The sequence below is a fragment of the Trichomycterus rosablanca genome, chromosome 13 (genome assembly GCF_030014385.1).
Source record: "Trichomycterus rosablanca isolate fTriRos1 chromosome 13, fTriRos1.hap1, whole genome shotgun sequence".
NCBI classification, from domain to species: Eukaryota; Metazoa; Chordata; class Actinopteri; order Siluriformes; family Trichomycteridae; genus Trichomycterus; species Trichomycterus rosablanca.
Window position 1 is genome coordinate 25,073,843 of NC_086000.1, and position 26,419 is coordinate 25,100,261.

At 38.0% G+C, this 26,419-nt stretch overlaps 2 protein-coding genes and 1 long non-coding RNA gene across 4 annotated transcripts in view; 1 reads left to right on the top strand and 2 right to left on the bottom strand.

The window, feature by feature from the left end:
* Positions 1-2,843: 2,843 nt before the first annotated feature.
* Positions 2,844-5,531, bottom strand: gjd2b (gap junction protein delta 2b). Its single transcript, XM_063007586.1, has 2 exons — positions 5,461-5,531; positions 2,844-4,048 (listed from the first exon to the last, which is right to left on the bottom strand). The coding sequence occupies exons 1-2, from the start codon at positions 5,529-5,531 to the stop codon at positions 3,208-3,210; spliced, it is 912 nt and encodes a 303-aa protein (XP_062863656.1). The 3' UTR covers positions 2,844-3,207.
* A 2,165-nt stretch (positions 5,532-7,696) lies between these two features.
* LOC134325246 (uncharacterized) lies at positions 7,697-20,353 on the top strand. The gene is made up of 5 exons (XR_010014275.1): positions 7,697-7,769; positions 13,672-13,879; positions 17,536-17,660; positions 18,831-18,905; positions 20,140-20,353. It is a non-coding gene; the product is annotated as an uncharacterized LOC134325246 (long non-coding RNA).
* The window catches only part of aqr (aquarius intron-binding spliceosomal factor), a 46,187-nt gene continuing 38,199 nt past the window's right edge, over positions 18,432-26,419 (bottom strand). For both annotated transcript variants that reach the window (XM_063007378.1, XM_063007377.1), the window contains 5 exons: positions 25,264-25,434; positions 21,754-21,839; positions 20,135-20,300; positions 19,532-19,645; positions 18,432-18,891 (listed from right to left, as the gene is read on the bottom strand). In XM_063007378.1, coding sequence (XP_062863448.1) covers positions 18,643-18,891; positions 19,532-19,645; positions 20,135-20,300; positions 21,754-21,839; positions 25,264-25,434 — 786 coding nt within the window. In that variant the 3' untranslated portion in view covers positions 18,432-18,642. The remainder of the gene's footprint in view (positions 18,892-19,531; positions 19,646-20,134; positions 20,301-21,753; positions 21,840-25,263; positions 25,435-26,419) is intronic.

The following is a 26,419-nucleotide window of genomic DNA, read 5'->3' on the forward strand; positions in this document are numbered from 1 at the left end:
CACAATCACAATCTGCTTGGTTCAGTGACATCTTGTTTTAGAGGTCTGTGTGCTCTTACAGTTTCATCTGCATGTATCACAGATTCAGAATGAAGATGCAGTCTTGGAATGTTGGTCGTAGGTCAAAAGGGAAGGAGAGAAAAAAGAGGCTGAGTGTTGCATTGCACTGTCCGGCCGAGCAGGCACGTTACATTTTTCTTCCCTGCTGGATTGTTTGTGATTGAATTTCTAAGCACTGAAAACAATAATGATCCCACAGGAGTTGAAGATTGATGCAAGAGTCACCAGCTTCTCCATCTTCAGTGTTGCTCTGCAGAGTCATTAGGGCAGGTGCTGCAGTACTGCTCTCTCCCCGCATTGCTGTTGAATTTGACTATCCATTTGGTTTCTATTTCTCCTGATCCTCAAGAAAGCAGATAAGCCTTTTCATAGCTAAATACATTACACTGAAATATTTTCTTTAGCAACAAATAAAGACGTAAACAGAAAAGGGAAAAGACCAACTCCCAAGCAAGTGCAGCTGAGACCTGATAATCCTTCAGCAGCACCCAAATGCTCTCGAATATGCTTTCTTTAACATGCAGATCTAACTTTACGTTATCATATAATTCCAAAAATTATACAAAAATCCTGATCATGGGAAAATACTGAATTTGACAGGACTGATCAAAATACTTGTCTGGTCACATTTACTGAGTGCATTAGGAATAGATGAAAAAGAACATTATTAATACATCTTTAAGAAAATCATTAACATTATGGACAATTGTAATATTTCAATCAGATATTTTATATGGTATATTGAGTTTATGCAACATTTCTGTCTTAGTGCCTGAGATTGTAGAAGCATGCCAGGTCAGAGATGCAGAAAAAGCCTCAGGGCTGCAAACAGCACTGGTGTGCATTAATTCCACTCTTCCGGTGAAAATATTTTTCTACTGATTTGCCTTGGATACAATACAGAAAATTAAGTGAAAAATTTAGCACCAGAGAAATTCTTTTAAATATTGTCCATATTTTCTTTTTGATATATAATATATAATTTGATATAAAATATTGTGTGCTATCATTTTGTGATCAATTATTATGGCGAAATTACTGTGTACAAAAACAACAGCACTTCATTTCTTTTACAGTCATTTTCAAAGTTAAAAGAGAGAAAATGCTGAGTATTGTTTTTCATTCAAGCCACAAAGATACAGTCCAAGCAAACCTGGGCGGGGAGCAATCCGAGCAAGGAATCCGCTTTCATACTGTCTATAATTATCATTATTATTAGAGATTTTATAGATTTCTATATAGATCTGCAGGTATAGATATATATTGTATGTACAAGTATGGCACTTAATTACATAAAAAGCAAGCAAATAATTGACAAAAGCTGTGGGCGCTTTGGTGTGTTTAACATAAAGCCGCAGTATGTAATGTTGTTGTTAAAAATGAAAGAAGTACCAGGGAGAACATTTATTTAAATTGTGTTATCTTTGAGCTGTTCCAAGTTGCCCCATAAATAGTAAAATAAAGATGCAAAGGTGGCTTTGGCTAAACTAATCAGTCATGCATCATACATCATCCAGGACTGATGGCCCAATTTTGGTTGTTTATCAGATTCCAACATGCCACCATCAGATTAATCTGTGTAGTGGGGTTGCTGCAAACTAATGTAACTAACTGGTCTCCTGCAAGTTGCTTTTAATTATGGGCGCACAGTAGTAATCAGGCCATGTCAGAATCCACAAGCTTTTGCTCTTAACACAATTAAGAATAAGCAGATTTATCATTAAATCTATTGTAATCTGGCAGATGTGTCACAGTTTTATAATGTAGATGTACTGACACTGTATCTGAATGGTGCTGCTTTAAATAGCAGTGTCAGTTGTCAGCTGTTTGAAATATTTTAGGTGTAACTATGTATTGTAACCCATTGTTCTAAATAATAACCAATAATCTTCAAAATCTGGCCCATTAAGGAACATATAGTTTTATTTTCAGAACGATGACAACAGAAAAACCTACATAAAGTGTGTTAGTAAGATGTTGGGAAACCATTAGCCACCAGAACAGCTTCAGTGCTTCTTTGCATAGATTCAACACACTTCTTTTAAAAGATGCTTGGTGTTCTGATTGGTTGCTGCCTAATATGTCACTCCAAAATCTTTCATAGGTGTTTAACTATGACAGTAAACTCTGTATAGCTATATTATTTATTAATAGTATATGATTTAACTCCTTAATATGTACTTCTTTATTTATATTTATGTTTAGTGATCTACTGTGTACTTCCGGGCAGTATACTTCTAAATAGGCCACTTCTATCAAAATAGGAGTGACTGAATGTGCTCATAACTATGCAGTGATCCTTTTCCCAAAGGGGACAAATGGACCCAACCCACTGCAAAATAAGCCGTGCACTTATGTTTCTTCATTTTTATATTTTTTTCTTTCGTCACCACTCTGTTGCAACTAGTAAAAAGTATTGGAAATGTTATAGTGTTTTGTTGTTCATTTAATATACTAAAAAATAAATACGAATCAATTTAAAACATGCTAATCGTTTTGGCTGCAAAAAATCTGACCATAATAATGTATATCATTTGTATAACCTCTACTTTTTACCACTTTCCCAAAGGTTACATACTGCAGCTTTAAGGAAAAGTGTCTTGCTATTTTGCAGCAGATCCACTATTGAGCGCTGGAATGGTTACATACATTAAGGTCAGCGGTGCAATACAGGCAACAAAAAAATAAATAATAAATAAATAAATGAAACAAATCAACAGGCTACTATATGAAGCTATGGTTATTTTAATCCATACCCAATTTGATTTATTCTATATATCGGATAAAGACTCCTTCAGTAATCATCTGTGCTATATGATGATGATGTGGAAAAAGCCGGTGGAAATAGATTAAAACACCGTTAGGAGCACGGCACGGGTGCACAATGCCCTGGGTGTTTACTGTATTTAGTGCAAAACGCATTTACTCAGTTCAAGTAGAAGTGAGCGGCCTGTGAGTAAATGCGCGCTGTTCACCGTGTGCGCTCCAAACTGCGCTCTAAAGTCGCATCATCGCAATCATGTCAGCATCCTTCACACCGAAAAAATTAAATAAAATGTACCCACTTGTTTAATGATGCCACGTTATAGCGGCGAGCAGAGCCGTCCATGATGCTGTTAAATATTACGATATAGCCTATAGAAATTGTTAGACGTAGGCAGAGTCACTGGACTGGGTGCGCCCGAAGTTAGGCACGCTAAGTCGGGGCAAGTCCTTGTTTCTGATTTCGTAGATGGACTTTCTTCGGGCCTGCACTCCTCTCACGGCCTTTGTGATTTTCCTCCAGCCCAAATGATTGAGCTCTGCCAGATTGAGGACCACACAGAAGCCGCTGACGGCGAACATGAATACAAGGAAGACGGTCTTCTCTGTGGGCCGGGATACGTAGCACTCGACCTCCTTGATGCACGGGTAGCGGTCACATTCGTACACGGCAGGCACGTTGAATCCATACAGAAAGTACTGACCCACTAAAAAGCCGATTTCCAGCGCGTTTCTGAAAACCACCTGGATTATGTAAAACCTGGAGATGCCCTCCTGGCGCCTCATTTTGGACTTTGCAGTCCGTAGGCTGGCGTTTGGCATCTCTTTGACCTCCAGACAGTCGGGCTCGCCTTCTTTGGTGGAGTTCTCGGCGTTCTGCAAGACCCCGTTTCCCATCGTGTTCTTGATCTTCTTACTGTCGTCCCTCTTTAGTGGATCCTCTTTTTCCACAGTAAGGTACACCGTGGAGAAGCGGCGGTCCTTCTGTTTGGCAGACTGGTGCACCGAGTAGGTGATGAAGCAGAGACTCGGGGTGCACACCATAATAATCTGAAACACCCAGTATCGAATGTGCGAGATCGGGAAGGCCTTGTCGTAACATGCTTGGTTACAACCGGGCTGTAAAGCGTTACATACGAACATAGTCTGCTCGTCGTCGTAAACTGTCTCTCCCACTATGGCTACGATTAGAATCCGGAAAATCACCACCACTGTTAGTAAGATCCTACAAGCACACAAGCAAATAAACATCAGAATGTGTGAATGCCTGTTTCTCCATTATGTTTTATTATAAATAATGATCTATTTATTAGTGAAGTAAATTAACTGGGAATAACTGAGCGGGTGAATGTGCTGGAACTGTCCAGTGCTGAAGACGACGCCCAGTATTGAAACGTGACTATAAGTTTGTGTTAATAGTTAATAAGGGTTTGTTTTATATAAAATAGAGTTCAAATGTGTATGTAAACAATAATGCTGATTTCTGTCTTTGCTTCGAGTATTTCTCGTCATAATTTAGCAAGACTGTAAATGACAGATGCAGCACGTTTCTGTTGAGGCTAAACCATTCTGTGCAAAAAGACCTATAACTAAGTTAGAATATTTGTCAGTTTTTTTCTCAAATGAAATTTGTACACAAGTATAGCTATGTATAGCCTACAGTAGTCTGATTTTATTTATTTTTTACCGTCAATTTTGTGGACATAATGCAGCAACTGTGCTGATTTGCATATTTAATTGCTATATTTATTAAAACAATTTCTATAGTATGTGTTAATTTATTTTAGAATAGTAACACATTTGCTTTAGTTGCATTTCGTCATTGTCACTAAAACTAGGGCTTATGGGTGCAGTGGATTTTTTTGCATGAACATACAAAAGTGAAGTGAAAAAAAAGAGTTAAAATATATGTAAACCTATGCTGTTTACCAGATGCAGTGCAGAACCTTTGTTGAATTTTGGGATTAGAAAGATGTATAAAATGTTAAATCACAGCAATATAATTTTTTATATCACAAAGTTACAAACTAGTTTTTATTCCCAAATCAATATACATTACTGTTAAAGTTAATTAAAGGAGTTATGATTCGATTATTCATTCAGGTATTCATGTCAAATGATTTTAGGGTGTGTCCTCTGCTGAATCTATAATGCTTCATCGTCGCATTTTACAATAAAGTGACATATTACAGCTTCAACCAATTACTTACATTTGGCATTTTTTGACATATTTAATGTATGGTATGGTGTCCACCTATGTGGTCAGTTAATTAACTGTTTTATAAAAAGGTATTTTCATCCATTTTAAGTTGTAAAATTATGATTTGAACTGAACTGTCGTCTTAGTAAAATATTTTTAAACAGATAAATATTAAATGATAAATGTATGTATACATGAAAGGGTTAAAACTGCATAATCAGGAGGCTCCTGTGTTTTGATTTATTTCTTTATAATCAACATCTTAATAAATTAATTTGGCTTTATAAATGATTTTATTTGCTTTGCATTAAGGGAATTAGACATTACCAGGCTTTGCGCACGCCCTGTAAATGAGCTGCGACCACACAAGCTTCAGAATCTGATCTACAGAAAAATATGTACTTGTACAGATGCATGCTGTTATTTTTTTGTCTTACCTTCCTATCATAGTAGAGTGCTGCTGAACAGCAGCCTCCAAGAGCCTCTCGAGTATGGTCCATTCCCCCATATTTGTTCATTCGGAGACGAAAGCGCACAGCACTTCGCACAAAAACCGCAAAAAATAAAACACTAAAATATCACCCTTTAGTGTCCAGCAGCCCCGAATTTATCTGATGAACACATTGATCAAACCTTTTCTTCTCAACACTGGCTACCTGCAATGCCAAGGGATGACCAGGCGATTCTACGTTTACTTGTCTTCGAGTCCGGAGAGCTGATGAATATATGAGCCCTCCTATTTTCGATCTTCAGATCAAGTTGATAGGTCGCGCTGTGTGGCTGCTGGGAGGTTGGATTTAATGCCTCGCCACTGCTAATCCCCTTTAGGTGTAGTCTCCTCCTACGTCACAGGTCACATAGGTTTACTCAGAGCTTCCTAAATATTCTCAGTATACAATTATTCTGTAAACAGATGCGAGATGCGATGAGCTCTGGGGTGGTACCAGCAAGAAGAGCAGAGAGCTGCCGAAACTAAACAGACACGAGGATGGAGAGGGGCTGGCCAAAACCTTATTACTGGGTTAACAAAAGGATGTGGCCATTCTTCTTCAATGTCGTATACTTGTTGCGTCCTTTAACACAGGAATCCTGATCTACATGGATTTTTTGTGCTGTATCTATTTATAAAGCTTTTTTAAAGCATCTACAGTGAACAGTCTAAACACGGAGCTCTGAGACTCTAATCGCTTTATCTCGCTGCTGTGGGTAAAAATAGACACATCATCTACTTCGTCTCCTCTCTTTATTACCCAGTATAATTTTTGAATTCATGTGTTTCAGCCACAACAGCTGCTGGCAGGTATAAGAAATGCAATATATGCTTGCAACTTTGCAGGAGCTTTCTTGTTCCAGCATTACTGTGCGTCTGAGCAAAAGCATGGTCTGAAAAAACATGAAGAAAAGCTCGATTTAAAGAAACTCCAGTGGCCTGCACAGAGACCTGACCTCAGCCTCACTGAACAACTTTAAAATGAACTGGAACATCAATGAGGCATTCTTGACCAACATCAGTGCACAGCCATACACATGCTCTTTTGACTAAATGGTCACAAATTCCCAAATACATACTTCAAAGTCTTGTGGGAAGCCTTCTAAGAAGAGTAGCTGCTGTTATAGCAGAAAATATCACATAGAGGTCACTCATTTTCATACCATTTGTGTTTGAAATGCGATTTCCAACAAGGATGTTATTCTCTATTTGTACAGGGTTTTAAGTAAAGATTTATTCATTTAATTATTAGTTTTTTTACTTACACATTTATTTACTCTTTCATTCACGCCTAGGGAAAATTTAGAGTAACCAATCAACCTCCTGCATTTTTATGGAGGTTGAGGAATCCCATGCACATTTCCATTGTTGTACACATAACCAGATAATAGTAGTGTGCATGTTTGTACAGGATGTAACTTAACTTTTTACAACATTTAGAGTAAGCTCAGTGCACTAAAATATCCCCAGGCAAGTATATATGATTATTTATGTTCTTTTCTTTATCAGGTATAAAAAAACAGCACAGCAGTTAATAAACAAGATTACTGTTTTCTTAGCGGTACATTAGATTCTCGAAGCAGGAATGGAGGAAAATGATGGCAAAAATATAATATAATATAATTCAATGAACTTATGTTGTAGTTGGGCAAATAGGAATGAATGGATCATCATTGCCTGACTTTACAAATATTTATTTTAAGTCAATTGTCACATTTCCACAGACACCCCAATATCATTTGCAAAGTCTTTCCAGAAAAGTGTAGTTTGACCTTATGATAAGGGGGTGCAGGGTAGGGTGGGAAGTTTTAGACTATATAAATAATAACAAGTCCAACCAGCTTGTGGTCAGTGTTCCACATACTGTACAAACTGTACAAAAATAGTGGTGTGTTACAGTCAGCACTATTGCAACAGTAACTTTGGGATTATTTAAAACAGTTCCAGTTCTGTGATGTAACATTATCTCAGGGGTGTCAAACTCACGGCCCGCGGGCCAGATCCGCGAGAGCTTAAACGACTGTACGATTGTTGTGATGGTTCGAGTCGTTACAGAGACGCGCTTATAATTTAATGCGCTCCTGCGCCTTTAAGAGAAAACCGTGACATCGTAGTCATGGCAACTAACTTCAACCTTCGCTAAGAAGCCATGTGACTTTTACGGCAAAGAGAACGCGGGGTAGCGTAGTCAGTAATGTAAACAATAATAAATAAATACAGATAATTATCTTTCAGTATAATACCAAAGCATCGTCTGTAAGTAGTAGCGTTTATATTCTCAGTTGTTAGTAAATGTTTAGTGAGTATATCACAGCGTTTTAGTTACAAATTTACCGTAATTAAATACTGTTGTTACGTTACTATAGCAATTAGTATCTTTACACACAATTTTAACTGGTTATTTTACATTTGGTTAAATCTCATATTGTACCAGATGTAACACTTGACTACACCTGTGTGCTTGTACTGTATTAAGTTCTTTATTGTTTTTATTGTTTGTATTTTTACTTCATTTTGATGCACACAGTGTATCACACAGCTGGCGAGCAAATAAAACCGACTGTATTCTGAAGAGAGCTGTCTGTCTGTCTGTCTGTCTGTCTAGCTGGGAAAGGGGGATAAACTATTAGTGAGGGCAGAATGATTGTCTTAAAAATACACTGCAAAATCCTAAACAAACTGCATCTTTCAAAATGCATGCTGATTTTGTGACCTGCAAAGTGACACAGCCTGCCAGTAGATGATGTTACACATATTTACACATGATCCTAAAATGTACAAGAAGATAAGTAAGAAAATTAAGCATAAGGAGAAAATTTAATGAAAGTGAAAACAAGTTTGTGCTTCAGGAAGAGAAACCGGTGCGTCTCTTGTGTTATGAGGCCGTGTCTGTGGTAAAGTAGGACAATATAAATGCAGAATTCGGCCTCCAAGAAAAACAACAGACTGCAATCACAGCAGGATACGTTACAATCGGCCCTTTGAGGACCACAATAATGCTGATGTGGCCCTCGGTGAAAATGAGTTTGACACCCCTGCATTATCTGAATGGTATTTTTGTATTTAATTAAAAGATCTATTGTTTAAAATCCTTGTTTTTTTACTTTTACATTGTTCATGTTTACAGTATTTTGCAGTATGACAGTCCACTGCATAAAAGGTGTAAATGCAAGAATAGAAATAATTGTAGATGCACCATGATATTTGTTAGGACTTGCTGTTGATAACACAGCGTGTATTTGAGGTCGTGGCTCCTATAAATGAGTTTTGATGACGCAGTAATTCAGTCGCGGTAAACACAAACTCACCTGAACTCATCAACTACAGAGGAGAACTACAGTAAGAAATTGGTTTATTTCACTGTTAAAATACATAAATACCGTTATTCAGTTTTCTTAGTCAAGGTGTTTGGTGAACTAAGTAAACATGTCGTATTTTATTGTGTATACTGTAATTCGTAACAGTATTGTCTTCTGTGCTCATGTTAGCATTACTGTTAAAGTGATTTACTGTTACTGTGTGTATTACTAACCTGGCTAACTGCTGTTGGTGCAGAGTTAGTTATGAGTTATGAGTTAGTTTGAGTTAATGTTTTGTTTTCATATTCCACTGTTTGTGGTAAATACTGCAGTATTTTGGAACACACCAGTGTTCCACACATCTCATAAGGAAATAGTGTGCTTGTATTAATAAATAGGTTTAAAAAAAGGCTAGCTAGTAGGCTGTCTACACTACTATGAGGGGTCTTGGGAAGGTGAGGTTGCAGTTATAAAACAGTTACCAGGATGACATTTGCTGGTGTTTTTTCTCTGAAAATTCATTAATATCACTCATATGCTAGTGATATGGTAAACAGAGAGGTTGAAAACACCGTTCTTTCTTTAAAACAGACCAAAGTATTCATTTAACTTTAAACCAAATTTTCAAAATATGTAAATCATTAAAATAAGAAACCCAGGTGCCCAGGACGCCCAGGTGGTGCAGCAGGATATTCTGCTAGCACACCAGCATCGAGTTTCTGAACTACTTGGTTCGAAACTCAGTGTTGCCACCGGTCGGCTGGGCGCCATCTGGTGGGCATAATTGGCAGTGCCTGCAGCAGATACTAATTGGCCACCGTATCTGCAGGGTGGGGGCTGGACTATGTATGGGTGGGTGGGTCTTCATACGCTGTGTAAGGACCCTAATTGGTGGAAGAGACGCCTGTGCAGAATGCAGGGGCGAGAAGAGGAGGGCTGTGCACGTGTCGGAAGAGGCTTGTACAGCAACGTGCTCTCCTTGGATGCAATCTGGTATCTCTCAGCAACGCAAGATAAAATTGAGTGCGCTAAATAGGGAGGAAAATGGGGAGAAAATGAGAAACAAAAAAACCCTACCTGGTAAAAGTTTGTTACTGCAGACTCACACAGCTAATCATGCATGCACATCAAGAGCCCATAAGTGCATTATTTCTCCTGTCTGTACTGCACATGAGCACTTAGCAGATCAGTGGAAGAGAAGGGGATTTGTGGATCAGGAGTGGATCAGGCTTGTGCCATTTCCAAGTTTGGACTTTTTTAAATGCTTGTGCCATTTAAAGGTGTGTAATATCATGTTAGGAATGGAAAATACCTGGCACAAGTGGTTTCTGACATGCTTTATTTATAGCATGCAGTGGTAACCTTCTCTGCATGCATGGTCTAAGAAAACATGTCAGTGTAACAAGGGACTCAAGGTAGAGTGGCCACTTCCATAACCCCAAAAAGGAGGACATTAGACTCCAAAAAGAAGAGTGTGAGAGTGGATAGTCAGAAAAGTTTCTACAGCACACACAATTAAAACCTCAGTTGCTATAATTGCGATGCAACCAAATAAACTAGAAAATTGTGATATTAATGAATGTTCTACTCTTTGAAATGAAAGGATGGTGAGCCGCCCACTCAGAGCTGTATGTTGTTTTTGGTTTTGGCATGACAGCATGAACAGTTAACAGACCATCGTATCAATCTGAATACATTAGAATCTGAATTTGACTAGGTCTAAATGGGCAAACATTACTATTTATACTAAAGGCTGGTGCTTGTGTTAAAGCTGTAAAGGATACCACAACCAGTATACCTATAGGTGAAAATACAATTACTATTCACACACAAGTAAATTCCTGTCTGTAAAGTCTGTATGTTGGCTCATGCACACGCTTACAGCACGTTCTGAAATTACAGCAGTACAGGAGGTTCCTTTGACTAGTTTATCAGGGCCAGATTAGAAAAGCAGTGTGAGGTTAACTGGATGATGTGCATCCCATTTCCTTTTTGTGAGTCCCTCATTTATCAGCACAGCAAGACAGGCAACCAGTTTCCACTCTTGATCTCACACTCAAATGCAGTATTTACGGTCCAGATCGGCCCAGCTTCTGTCACAAATGCCTTTTTTCATATCCTGCTATGCCCTCTTTGCACCGTTTGATCAGTGCCAACACTGCTTTTGTGTCAAAAAAAGAAAGAAAAAACCCAACCAAAAAAAGGAAACATGAGTACTTGAGTCTTAACTAAAAGTTTATTATATTATAAGTTTATTATATATACAACCCCTGGCAAAAATTATGGAATCACCACTCTTGGAAGATGTTCTGTCAATTGTTTAATTTTGTAGAAAAAAAAGAAATCACAGACATGCCACAAAACTATCATTTTTCAAAATGTCAACCTTCTGGCATTAAGAAACAATAAAAAAAGAAACAAATATAATAGTTGTGGTCAGTCACAATTGCTTTTTTTAGATCAAGTAGAGGAAAAAAATATGGAATCACTCAAATCTGAGGAAAAAATTATGGAATCACTCTGTAATTTGCAGTTTAAAAACAAAACATCTGCAGCAGATTAGATTTGCTAATTATTCTTCAGTTTAAAAAGAGTTCTCACACCTCGGAGAGCTGTTGCACAAAGCAGATTGTCATGAATCATGGTTCCAACACAAGATATGTCAGTTGAAACAAATGAGAGGATTATAAAACTCCTTCAAGAAGATAAATCATTGTGGAATGTCGCAAAAGATGTTGGTTGTTCCCAGTAAGCTGTGTTTAAAATCTGGACCAAGTACAAACAAAATGGGAAGGTTGTAAAAGGGAAGCATACTGGTAGACCAAGTAAGACATCAAAGCATCAAGATAGAAAACTTAAAGCAATATGTCTTGAAAACAGAAAATGCACAACAAAACAAATGAGAAACAAGTGGCCGGAAAGTGGAGTCAATGTCTGTGACCGAACTGTAAGAAATCACCTAAAAGAAATGGGATTTACATACAGAAAAGCCAAACAAAAGCCACCATTAACACCTAAAAAGAAAAGAACAAGGTTAAAGTAGGCTAAAGAAAAGCAATCGTGGACTGTGGGTGACTGGATAAAAGTGATCTTCAGTGATGAATCGCGAATCTGCATTGGGCAAGGTGATGATGCTGGAATTTTTGTTTGGTGTCTGTCCAATGAAATTTATGAAGATAACTGCCTAAAGAAAACATGTTAATTTCCACAGTTGTTGATGATATGGGCCTGCATGTCGGGTAAAGGCACAGGGGAGATGGTCTTCAATAAATGCCAAAGTCCACATTGAAATTTTGGACGCTTTTCTTATTCCATCAGTTGAAAGGATGTTTGGTGATGATGACTTCATTTTTCAAGATGATAATGCATCTTGCCATAGGGCAAAGGACGTGAAAACTTTCCTTCAAGAAAACATATAATGTCAATGGCATGGCCTGCAAATAGTCCGGATCTCAATCCATTTGAAAATCTCTGGTGGAAATTGAAGAAAATGGTCAATGACAAGGTTCCAACCTGCAAAGCTGATCTGGCAACAGCAAGAGACAGTTGAAGGCAGATTGATGAAGAATACTGTTTGTCATTAGTTAACTCCATGCCTCAGAGAGTTTAAACCATTATTAAAAAAGCCAGAGGTGGTGCAACAAAGTAATAATGGTGCAGTGTTCTCTAATGATTCCATAATTTTTTCCCCAGATTTGAGTGATTCCATATTTTTTTCCTCTACTTGATCTAAAAAAAAGCAATTGTGACTGACCACAACTATTATATTTGTTTCTTTTTTTATTGTTTCTTAATGCCAGAGGGTTGGCAGTTTGAGAAATGATAGTTTTGTGGCATGTCTGTGATTTCTTTTTTTTCTACAAAATTAAACAATTGAAAGAACATCTTCCAAGAGTGGTGATTCCATAATTTTTGCCAGGGGTTGTATATATATTCTAAACACATGCACTATTTACCAGTTATCATATGTCCCATAAATACTGCAAATTAATAAAAAATAATTGTCACTTTGTTTATCAGAAAGGAGCCTGTTTGACCAATCGTAAATTATTTATGAATTGAGTTTGAATGGTTAAATGTAAAGGCTGTAGGCTGCCCTTATCCCCATTGGGTATTACAAAACCTATTCTTAAAAGTTTGAACATTTTGTAAAATGCAATAAAACAAGAGTCTGTGATTTGTTAACTTTCTTAAACCTTTATTTAACTGATAAAGGTTCAAGGAAATTATTTAATGTTTTAGGTAATGTGTAAATGTTAACAAATTTTAAATTTGATGTCTGCAACAAGTTGGGATTTTTTGTGTGAAACAAGCCCTTATGTTTCTCTTGGGTAACAGTGCACTTCTTCCATGGAAATGGTGTGATCATGATCATTGACTTTATCTATGACAGATGTGGTATGCAGTTCATTAAATGTTCATCTGAAATTTTTTTGACTTCCGAAGCGATTAATTGATTTACTCTTGGAGACATTTTGGTAGGCTAGACACTCATTGTAAATCTATCATTGCTTCAAGGTTCATAGAGTAACCCAAAGTGCAAATTTTTTTGCACAGGATAACTGAAAAAAGCCAGAAAATATGCTCGTTTATTAACTGATTTATTGAGTTCAATTGTATTTCTCACTATAGCTATTATTGTTATATTAAAGGTATACAGCATTCTTCAAACAGGAGGCCACTTAAAGAAAGACTCTAGTGTGATGTACAAAAAGTAAACAGATGGTTATTAATACAATTACATCTGCTTATCATGGAAAATTTTTACTGATTATTTTTAGAAATTGTGCGTAATATTAAAGGCATTTAAACTTTTCTTCAGAGGTGTTGAACCAAACTGAATTCTGAATTCTCAACAGAGAGGCTTGCCATCTTTCATGTTCTGGGCACATGTCCTGCCAAGGTTGACCCCCTCCATTAGAAGATCTGTGAGCCGGTCAAAGCCAAGGCAGACTGTGAGGGGTGCAACAAAGCCATACAGTCCTCCAAAGAAAATACTGAGAGGCCAGCCAATCAGCAGCAACACAATTAGCCAGACGATTGTCCAAAGACATCTTTCCATCCTAGGTAAGAAAAAAAAAGAAAGTATTACTTCTGCATAGTTTAGAGAATATGACTTGTACCTACATACAGTGTATCACAAAAGTGAGTACACCCCTCACATTTCTGCAAATATTTTGTTATATCTTTTCATGGGACAACACTATAGAAATAAAACTTGGATATAACTTAGAGTAGTCAGTGTACAGCTTGTATAGCAGTGTAGATTTACTGTCTTCTGAAAATAACTCAACACACAGCCATTAATGTCTAAATGGCTGGCAACATAAGTGAGTACACCCCACAGTGAACATGTCCAAATTGTGCCCAAAGTGTCAATATTTTGTGTGACCACCATTATTATCCAGCACTGCCTTAACCCTCCTGGGCATGGAATTCACCAGAGCTGCACAGGTTGCTACTGGAATCCTCTTCCACTCCTCCATGATGACATCACGGAGCTGGTGGATGTTAGACACCTTGAACTCCTCCACCTTCCACTTGAGGATGCGCCACAGGTGCTCAATTGGGTTTAGTCCATCACCTTTACCTTCAGCTTCCTCAGCAAGGCAGTTGTCATCTTGGAGGTTGTGTTTGGGGTCGTTATCCTGTTGGAAAACTGCCATGAGGCCCAGTTTTCGAAGGGAGGGGATCATGCTCTGTTTCAGAATGTCACAGTACATGTTGGAATTCATGTTTCCCTCAATGAACTGCAGCTCCCCAGTGCCAGCAACACTCATGCAGCCCAAGACCATGATGCTACCACCACCATGCTTGACTGTAGGCAAGATACAGTTGTCTTGGTACTTCTCACCAGGGCGCCGCCACACATGCTGGACACCATCTGAGCCAAACAAGTTTATCTTGGTCTCGTCAGACCACAGGGCATTCCAGTAATCCATGTTCTTGGACTGCTTGTCTTCAGCAAACTGTTTGCGGGCTTTCTTGTGCGTCAGCTTCCTTCTGGGATGACGACCATGCAGACCGAGTTGATGCAGTGTGCGGCGTATGGTCTGAGCACTGACAGGCTGACCTCCCACGTCTTCAACCTCTGCAGCAATGCTGGCAGCACTCATGTGTCTATTTTTTAAAGCCAACCTCTGGATATGACGCCGAACACGTGGACTCAACTTCTTTGGTCGACCCTGGCGAAGCCTGTTCCGAGTGGAACCTGTCCTGGAAAACCGCTGTATGACCTTGGCCACCATGCTGTAGCTCAGTTTCAGGGTGTTAGCAATCTTCTTATAGCCCAGGCCATCTTTGTGGAGAGCAACAATTCTATTTCTCACATCCTCAGAGAGTTCTTTGCCATGAGGTGCCATGTTGAATATCCAGTGGCCAGTATGAGAGAATTGTACCCAAAACACCAAATTTAACAGCCCTGCTCCCCATTTACACCTGGGACCTTGACACATGACACCAGGGAGGGACAACGACACATTTGGGCACAATTTGGACATGTTCACTGTGGGGTGTACTCACTTATGTTGCCAGCTATTTAGACATTAATGGCTGTGTGTTGATTTATTTTCAGAAGACAGTAAATCTACACTGCTATACAAGCTGTACACTGACTACTCTAAGTTATATCCAAGTTTCATGTCTATAGTGTTGTCCCATGAAAAGATATAATGAAATATTTGCAGAAATGTGAGGGGTGTACTGACTTTTGTGATACACTGTATATTGACCATCAGGTACACATAGCATATACTGATATTGAAAAGGGTTTGTACAAATGTCTTTGTGATCATTTAACTTCATCTAACACTGGAAATATCTTATCTTCATTGCCATGCTGAATGATTCAATCACGACTCATTAATAAAAACTGAAATTCATGGAATCCATGATAACATTTACTATCTTAACAAGGTTCCTTGGGCCCAGGAGAAAAACAAAACCATACAGGCCCCTCACCATTATAAACAGTGGGGTTTATTACCAGGCAAACCTTGAGTGTTTATTGCCAAAGCTTTATTACTGTTTTATATAACCATAAAACCTGGTTTTAGTCAAAGTTCCAGGAGTGTCTAGCAAGGTGTTTCAGTTTGTGGCTAAATGATTAAGGAAAATGCTTTGAAATGGAAGTGGTGTTAAACTGTAGATTTGTGACACATAAATGGAATCGTGTTTTAAGTGCATTTTGCTCATAAAAATTCTCATGGTCGCAAGTTAATATGACACTAAGAACATTAGGTTTATGAGACCTCTAGGGGCACTAATAATTGTGACATGGTTTTGTGAAAATTTGTAAAGAAATTATCAGTAGATGCTTGGGTAGTGCAGCGGTCTATTGCGCTGGCCCACCACTACTGGAATTGGGGTTCGAATCTCAACTAGTTAAGGCTTTCATATAAGGAAGTGGAGAAAACATTAATTTATAACAAGTCAGGTTGTTCCTCTCAAAGATGTGCCAGAAGAATTGTACCCTTGTGACTCCTTTCTGAAACGGCAGGAAGTATTGCTGTCTGATGACTTCTGTGTAACATTTCCGCTTGAATTTAACTCTTACATTTAAGCGGTTTTAATCTAGCAAAGTAGATTACTGATCTTAACTCCATTGAACGTCTGTAAAAGACAGTGGTGTATACTGTATTACTTTATCATCTTGTGTAAAATAGAGATTTATCCAGAACTACTACTTGCTGTTAAACAAGGGTAAAAAAAGGTTGGGGGTTGGATATAGGTGTACTTTTTCTTCAGATCAGCTGGAGTTATCAGCTTGAAAAGGCACCAGTTATCTGTCTTGTTGCCACATTCTTGGCATGTATACACGTGTCTAGTAACATCAACACACTCACACTTCCTGGTGCTTTTTGGGTGATCTAGAAATTTTAAAATTAAAGAATAGCAAAATAAGTGTGCTAACAGGATGTGTTCCCGAATGGTGTATAGTAGCAAGTGTTGAAATACCAGCCTTGCATAATGGCCAGACAGCCACTTTCTTTATGTAGCTTTCAAATAGAACGCTGCACAAAAATATATTCACGAAAACACAGACCACTACAAGATTATAGTGGAATAAGAAGGATACATAAATCCCTATATTGCCTGATACACCAGTATATCAGTGTTGCTACTAAAGTCTTGTGTGTGAAAAAATGATGCAAGTCCCTCCGGGTGGTGCAGTCTTGTTCAAAGTTTCTTATGAAATTTGAAAATCATACCAGAAAAGCATCCATCACCGATGCGTAGTGTGATAAGCCCTATTTAAATGAAAATGAAACTGCATGTGGTTATCAGCCAGTGCTTTGCGGCAAGCCTGCTTTTTGTTTATTACTTTTTCTAGGACCTCCCATGTTTAAGCAAATTATGAAATGCTTGAGGCAACCTTAAAGTTTGGCCCTTTTCAACAATATCCCCTGGGTATGACTTGATGTGGCTGATCTCCACATCAGAAAATTCAAAATGTTAAGCACTAAATAAACACAGAAGTCATTGAATTACATGAGTAATGAGTTGACAAAGCTTAAGTATTCTGTTAAACTTAAACCCAATGTGCACAATAAAAGGAAAGAAAGTGGCAAAGTTCAGGTATAAAAATAAAAGTACCAACCTTGTTGAATTTCGCTTCCAAATAAAACTATTTCTTTATATAATCCCAACTTTTTTGTTAAAAGGATTTTCTTTTGTTCTTCCTTTTTATGGAGAGTAACTGAACTTTTTGTCTCTGCTTGCAGGCGGCTGTATAAGCAGAATCGGTGACAGTTCCTTCTGGTGCTGGCTTATGGGAAGCAGTGACTATGCATGTAGGGAGGAGTAAACGGTGAACTGTGCAGCGTTGTGAGGAAGCAAGGCAGGCATGGTGAGTTGCACAATGCACACATTCATGTGGAACTGTGTTTACCACAAAAAAAACACAAACATTTTAGTGAAGTGTGGAACTTGGTTGTTGAACTGTAACAGAACAACTGTGGTTCCAGCAGTCTGTCCTTCAATACTGCCACCAAATTAGGCCTGTCTGATCCCCTATGATGCCAACACCAGATTTAGGTTACTGTGAGTTTGGCATATTCTTTCTGTGTCTGCATAGGTTCGCTTTACCCTACGAAAAATGCTAGAAGTGATTAGGCTGGTCCAAACTGTCCCTAGTGTGAATTATACTAAAAATGACACCCCTCTGTTATTATTGAGTTCAGGCATTGCAGCCAAGTCTATAACTAGGACTGACCAACAGTTTGGGGATGGCCTATGTTTGTTTCTGACTGTGCGTAAAGACATGGTTTGACGTTAAAGAACTCCAAAGGCCTGCACAGAGCATCAGCCTTACTAAATAGCTTTGGAACCAATTGAAGCATTAATTTGAGCCAGGCTTCTTTTTCAATCTAAGAGCCTTACCTCCCCAAAAACTTTTTGACAGAATGAGCACAAATCCCTGTACGTAGCATCCTTTTTTTCTGGGAAAGATTGTCAAAACCGCAAGTAGGGAGCCTATTATTGCTCATTATTTTAAAATGTGATTTCCATCAAGCTTATATCCAGATGTCTATATATTTTTTATTCATACGTGCTGAAGGTCAGGGTTAACTGTAAGCTTGCTTATTAACAAATAGATCACATTAACATTATTCTTGTGCAAGTTCCTGTCATAATATAGGAATTTAAGGACTAAAATAAGTTTCTTTAATTAAAGATCACAGAAGTTTCATTTTATTACAAAAAATGTGTTACAAAATTCTTCTTACAAATGAAATATTTCGTGGCTTTCCATTTCTACAGATCAAGATGGAATAATGGTCTAAATTAAACAAAATCAGAAATGGTGGTGTGGACCCTATGCTGAGTCTTTAAGTTTCTTCCTCATCACTGTCCCCACTGTCACTATCTCTGCCTGGATGCTCCGGCATTTTAACATGTTCATCTGTGTGCTGCTCTTCAACACCAGACTCTTGCTGCATCTCAGACTCTTTCTCAGCTTCAGTCTGGCCTTTCGTCTCACTTTCTTCATGCATTGCTGTTTCTTCCTCCTCCATAGTGATATCAGACTCCACTGCTTTTTTCACCTGCTGAGGAGGAGGGAGAAGTCCCTGCTGCTGCTGCAGTACAGAAGGTAGGGAGAAAAATAAGCTTCATTATGTGGAACCACAAATTAAGTACAAATACACTCTAGAGCAGACCTGGGCATTGTACGGCCCTGACGTCAAAACAACCTTCCCCGTGATAAAATTGCAGTAACGCACGGTCTCGAGTGGCTTATTGCTTTATTAACAGTTTATGTGCTAAGTAGCTTTCATAATTACAAGTATCATCACACTGTTATAATACCTAACATCACCACTTCAGTCAGAAAGGGACCTCTGTACATTTGACCATAATTTTCAAAAATTTTTTTACTGTTGCATTCAGAATTAAATGTATTATTTAATTTATTGCAGAATTAAAATATATTGTATTGCTCACCACACCTTAAGCATGTAGCTCTAACATCTTGTGAAATGAAAATTTTTACAATGATACATGAGAACTTTAAATGTGAGCAATAAAATGTCAATTAATGACCAAATTCAACATAAATTATCTATTTTTGCAGTTGTTAAAATGTTCAAAATGTCGCCCTTTTGCATGGACACAGGCACGAAGTTGTAAAGCTACTGGTTGTGAAAGAATTTGATCAACATTTACAAACCATATGAAAATGCTCTGCTAAAATAAAAGAAGAAAAGAAGTTGCTCTTACCTGTCTGTGTTGCTGTGTGCGTTGGATCATGTGCATGTACATGTTGTAGACTAGGTTCGTCATCTCAGGCATGTCTTTTATCACCTGATCTGGCTCTGCTGAGCGCTGCTCAGTCTGTACAATGAAATGAAGACAGTTGATAATTATCATCTAATAATTTAAGGGCACATTAGAGCAAATCGTTTATATCCATCCCCGAGATTCGAACCTTTAATGGGGACGCTAGCCCAATAAATTAGACTTTAAAAGTCTAATAGTTTATGATGAGAACATTGATGGAACTGCACTTTAGATTTTTAATTCTGAAGCAGGTTTTAAGCCATGTCAGGATAAATAGTCCAGGCTGGATAAAGCTACGTTTACTACAGTACATTACTGCACGATTCTAATAGAAAAAGCAACATAGGACAATATCAAAAAGACAGTGGCCATCTCTTACAAGATATATTACATGTATATTACAAACATGTAAGGTCAGTATAAACATAGCTATTTAGCTTAGTGCTTACCACCTTAAATGGCCTTAAACAATGTGTCGGCACTAGTGTTATTGCTCTAGATCTATTTTTAATCTCTATTGAATGTGTGTGCTTGTTCACTTACTGAAGTGTAGTACTCTTGGGGCCGGATGTGCAGCTGCAGGGGCCGTGCAGTAAGCTGGTTGAAGGCAGGTGTCAGCTCAAAGCAGTTTTGGAAGAGTGAGACCCGAGCAAAAATGTACAGACCCAGTCTGGCTCTGGACATGGCTACCACTAAGCGGCGAACATCTCTGTGTGTGCAAAGTAAACAGGGCAGAGAGAATAAAAAGAGGAAAAAGAAAAAGTTTTTAGTTGAATATTTTCTAAACCATTGCAATTAAAAGATCAGAAAAGCTGCATTTGACTCCACAGCTGGAGGTCATCAGCCTTTCATGGAGATAAGCGCGTCGTTAATTAAGATGTTTTACAACCTGGCAGCCCTCAGGGACAACCCCATCAATGAGACCAATCCAGTTCATTTATAAAACCAAAACCTGATAAGATCGCTGCATGGTTTAAATGATAGGCCTTTTATCGCCACTCTGTGATATTCTGTACTGCCCTTTGAAGCCCCTCACCTCTAAAAAAAAATCTAATTGGTCCAGCTATACAAACAGTATCCAAACAATCACATGTTTTTCTGTTCACCTATAAGCAACAGAGATGCTTCTATTGACCAGGTCAGAATCTGATGATAAAGACAGTGTTGATACTGCTGTTAAATTTGAATCAGCTCTCTGTGTAATTATCTGGATCTTCTCAGGTTAGCAGCACACTGTGGTGAAATTCAACACAACCATCACTGACTAATTTGCTGCCATAGGACGTTAGCATGAATCAGCACATTACTAATCATTCAGAGCAAATGGAGAAATGGTCAGAAATCATGAATGTAGCTGAGGGAGCTAGGTAAAAGCATCTGCTAAATACAGTTAATGTAAAATATGGCAAATATAGATCATGTGTTAAAACAGGTTCAGTAATCATATCAATGTGTGATCTGCCTTTTTCAGTTTGGTTTTGAGAGGTGCTCTGTGGCACAGCAATCTATTAGACTAGCCCACAATCACTGTTTCCACTTGCACGTGTGCCCTCATACGACATAATCAGACGTGCAGTGTATGACCAAGTATGCCTAAAATTCTATTTAGCATTAGAGCAAAACAATGCAGTGGTATTAAAATCCAAAGCCAAATGTTATCAGATGATAGGCTGTTCTGGGAGAAGCAAGTGACAGATTTTAGTTCTAAAAGGACATTCAGCTAGCAGAGAACAAATACAAAGCTATATTTTATTCATAAGGCTAAACCTCCATTTCATCATGCTGTGCAGATCCTTCTTCAATGCGCACAGTAACCAAACTTTAAGCACAAAATAATTCTTAAAATGTAAATAAATATAAAAAAACTTTAATCTGCGTTAACAGTGTTGAGAGCACGTAGACAAACATCCAAACATGGGGACTTAAGAACAAAGCTGATTAAGCAAATATTATTCAGAGCTTTGATCACCAGCACATCCTTTAATTTAAGAACAGAGCAAAGGCATTACACATGTGGTTTTTGCTACAGTAATCCCACTCATATTATCCCCCTCAGCATGAATTTGACAGAAAGAGTGTAAGAAGACTAAACACTTTTTTGTTACTGACAAGTGCTTGATGGGACTAAAGTCTGACGTTGTGTGAAAACACAAGATGCTTACCTCAAGTGTCCCACAGCTTTGGTGCGCACCAATGAGAGGATGATGTAGTCATTCTGCTGACCTTGGAATCTGTCCACTGTTGTCACCTTCAAGAAAACATCCCAGTTTATAAAAGCAGGCTTTTCTTTAAAGTGCCTGCCTGGGTTTTGGGCTAAAGAGGATTTACTTTCAAAGTTTAAGTCTTGCGTGATTACCAGAATGCTGAAGTGTGCAGCTTTGTGGGTGATGTTGCTAAGAAACATAAAAGAAGGCAGGAAGCTCTGAGGTGTATTACCTAGCAGCTCATCTTAGCATGCACATTTCTTTATCATTGGCCTAATATTGCAAAAAATGCTAAACCAAGCTTTGAAAACTATGTACTGGGTGCATTAGCACAACTCTGTCCAGAATTACTGCAAATAAATGCATTTACGAACAAATGGATAGTGATACATTTTTATGGTTAAATGCCTCAATTACAAACCATAATATAATACTGTCTCAGCTGTCAATGTACCACATTAATAAGGTGGATGCTGAAGGCTTTTGAGAGATACAAAGGTACACTGTGAACCTTGAAATTATTTTGTATTTTATAATGGCATTATGGTCCATTTTGGAGCAATATCAAGAGAACTGAAGGTGCAGCTCATCATTTAAAACCTGCTTAGATAACAGAACTAAAGATTTAATCTGAATAAAGTGACACGTTTGTTAACACAGGATTTTAACAGCTGCAATGGATTGGTGCACAAGATTACAGGGGAACTAGCGAAGAACTAGGGTCTAACAGAAAAAAAGTAGTGCATGTACATGACCAAATGAAAGTTTCTGGCCCACTCATATTAAATATAATATCACCCAGGTATTTTTATAACCCTGTTACCGATCATAACCAAGAGTGCCAACTGTTTTAAAGCTGACTTACAGCAGATAAAAATTATAGCAGGTAAAACATGATCACATGAATAGGAATAAGTTAGCAAATCTCAATTATATTAATCTGTATTTAAAAAAAAAAAAAAAAGGATCATTCTTATTTTAATAAAACCATTAAAATAAACAAGCTTTGAATAGTGCTTTTTGTTTCTGTACTTTAATGCTGCAAGCGGTAATACTGCATGGATTCTCTATTACAGGCTCAGTCACACACAGAACACTGTAAGCAAAGAATGATGGGCAGCTGCAGACTGATAGCATCAGTGTTGTTATCCGAGGGCAGTAGCAGTGGCTTCCTCTGTCTGATCAGTACACGATAAGCAGAGAAATGAGAGACCCTGCTAAACTGCTCCCTGACAAATAACAAACACCCTTAAATAAATCTTAGCCTCGGACTACATCCAGAAACCTACATCCAGAAAGCCACTACTGGGTCCTTTAGGTCCTTAAGAGGAAAAACGTAACCGGAGGAAAAGATGGGTCCATCAGTTTACACAGAACAGGTGCAGCACCAGAAGCAACAATGTTACTCTACAACAGCAGAAGGAAGCGAGAGCTGTAGTTTTAAACAGGTTATTTTAACACCTGATAGTTCCTGTTTTAAACAGCCTCCTGTGCCCTGTTTTTACAAACCGCCAGCCTCAGAGCCTGGCTCAGGAAGCCATGACTTACCCCTAAGGACCAGCCTTCAGAAACACGATGGACTAGATACGACACACAGTTACATCCAAAATCATGCAGTCTGCCTTTTTGTAGCTGTTTGTGCAACATGGCAGGGTGTTTCATTAAAAGTCTGGATTCTGCTTAGTAGGTTATGACAAGAATCTACAAAACTGGAGAAACAAGCAGGAGTCATGATCTCCATATCCAAGTCTATTCCTGGCAGGTGCATATAGGTACATTAATGAGGTTGGTAACAAAGATATGGGTTGCTATATATTTTAAAACTAAAATAGATCTAAAGCTTTCATAAACAAGACATGCACATTTTCAAGGTGAATTTCAGGTTTCAGTTTCTCGTCAAAAAGGTACATACTGTGCAGAAGTAAGAGTACCTTCCTGCTGGGGATGTGTGCAGACGGAAGAGTACGTTCCTTCTGGGGATGTGTGCCTCATGACACGAGTACACCTGAGCCACAGCTTAATAAGAAGCTTATGATGAATGAAGTTTCTCTTTAAGGAGTCAATAACTGTAAAACAGATTGATACTGGCTGCACTCTCTCAATTGCACCCTCAGTCTGGCCTCAAAAAGGTAATAGTCCTCAGCAGATGAGCATCAAAGTGAAAAATGTATAAGCAGGTTCTCAACAAAGTCTGCTCTTCCTGCACAGTTTAGTTCCATTTAGCAGATTGATAGTTCATACAGTGTTCCATTGGAATCAGAAAAAAGTGTGTTAAGTGTTTATATTCCTTCACAGCTGCTATATTGTTGGCTGGTTCTACGTTTAAGTTGTAAAGCAGTGAGAAGAATCCACAGGGAGGCGGCAGATTTAAGGTGATTCCTTTTTTGCTACAAAATTTCACTTTATGCAGCACTGACTTCATTACATAAAAGCTGCATTGTTATAAAAAGCCTCAAATCAGTGACAATCTAAATTACATAAAATATACACAAATAAAAGTTAACAAAACCACAGCAAATGATGCTCTAGAAATCTTCAGATCTAGGCACTCCTCCCCAAGTAATAACTGTAGTAAAGCATTATGAATTGGAAATGCTAATATGGCTGGTTCCAGTATTTGATTCTTTCGATATTATTTAAATCCACGGAAAAACTAATATCAAATAGAAACTATTTTAATCAATTTAACTGTTGACAAAAAGTATAATTTAATAGTATTTAAAGCTCTAACATAGTAAGTCCTAACCAATAATAGCAAACCATATGTATTTACATGAACAAACTCTTACATGAAAATCCCTCACATTTAGAAAATCAGAGTGGCTGGTAAAAACTGATATTTTGTTTCTCAAAACATGTTCTGTAATTTATTCTGTCTGTACTATTTGTCTAGTGTCTATTCTTTGATTTATAAAGATTTATTATGTAAGTAAACTCATTTCTCTCTTGACTGTAATGAGAGACGCTCTCAGCAGGACTTCTACAGAAGCATTTGTTTTGCTGTAAAGCTTTTGACAGACTGTCAGCAGAATTCTGGCCAGGTGCATATTGAGTGACCTTTACACTCTTCAGCACATTCTTCTCCCTGCTCTCTTTTTCTTTCTGCCACCCAAACAAATAAACCTGAATCTCCGTCACTAGTATGAGGTACAATGAGCTTCACTAGCTTACTGTTTGTATCTTTGAGTCACAGCATTTTGCACATTTGCATTTTGTGCCGCAACTGCTTTCATTAAATCCCACCAAAGATTTTTTGTATGGGATTTAAATATGGAGACTGAGGAAGCCACTACAGGATATTTCAGTGCTTCCTCCTATGCACATCTTACCCTAAATGATATGGGGACAAAGCCTGCACCCTGATTAACTTAATTGTGCATTAGCAGCATGATGGACTGTTGTTCTGTTTCACTAAACACATACATGTTAACTGAATAAATCAGGGAGCATTTAAAAATAAGTGCTTACTTTGCTGGGCTGGCCGAAAAAGGCATTGTTGGCACACCGCTGGTTGATGACGTCTCTGATGAGGTGTTTCTGGCCGTTGTAGGTGGTGAGGATGCTGATGCGGTCTGCCGGGTAACCCAACAGTCGCATGTACATGAACAGAGCCACGGAATATTCTGCCTCAGCCAGGTTCTACTCACAAAGGAAACATACACTGTATGATGTCTCCAGATATTTATATTAACATACATCAATTTAAATGCACCAAATTAGAGATAAACTAGCTGAGCACCAGAAATCTACCCTGTTATTCATACATTCATCTTTTTTTCAGTGTTTTTAAACTGAAATACAAGATGACATAATAACCTCCCAATTTCAGACTACTGTTATACAAATTGTTAACTACACACCTTTCTTGTTGACTAAATGACACAACAAGAACTAAAGGAAACCAAACTAAATGATTGGTTTTTCAGATATGGATTTTAACATGGTTTTTATGTCTCGTCTTTATTTTGTCAAATTACCCAACAATAAACTGTCTATGCCATTTATACTATTCATTTAAACGATTGTGCAGCAGCTTTATGTACGGGCAGGTACACACCACAGAATTACACAAGATATGAAAACAAGATTAATCAGTTAACATTTGATGGAACAGTGAGTTAAAATCATCGATAAACCTGTACAGGATTGTGGAATGTTTTAGATCTTCTAACTGTAATTAGAGGATATTGCACTAAAGTCTGTAGCTTTTGCTACCAGAGCAAACTGGCTTTACTGACAGAAATGTTTTAAAAGAGGTGAGATAATGGAGCACACTAGCTTTTTAATCCCTATGCTGCATTTTGATTTACATACACAACATTTAACAGGGGGCAACATTGGCAACATCGAGGTGGCGGTGCTTAAACAGTGACTTTCTGATCTTTAGTCCAGTATTTTAAACACTGACATACTCTTTCCCTATTTTTAATTTAGTTATATACCCTGGACAAAAATAATTACATGAGCAGATGTACAGAGCAGATCACATGAGCAGATGTAGCAGAAAAAAACTGAAGAGAGATTGCACATTTTTTTCTTAATAATAAATAATGAAGATAGTGTTGGATGCAACATGTGTAACCATAGTAGTATTCCTGATAACAGCTTTACAACCACTGAAGTT

Excerpts from the sequence above, each read along its gene's own strand:
- gjd2b (XM_063007586.1), bottom strand. The coding sequence starts at position 5,531 with ATGGGGGAATGGACCATACTCGAGAGGCTCTTGGAGGCTGCTGTTCAG. Across the intron at positions 4,049-5,460 it reads CACTCTACTATGATAGGAAG|GATCTTACTAACAGTGGTGG; the intron begins GTAAGACAAAAA and ends GTGTGCTTGTAG.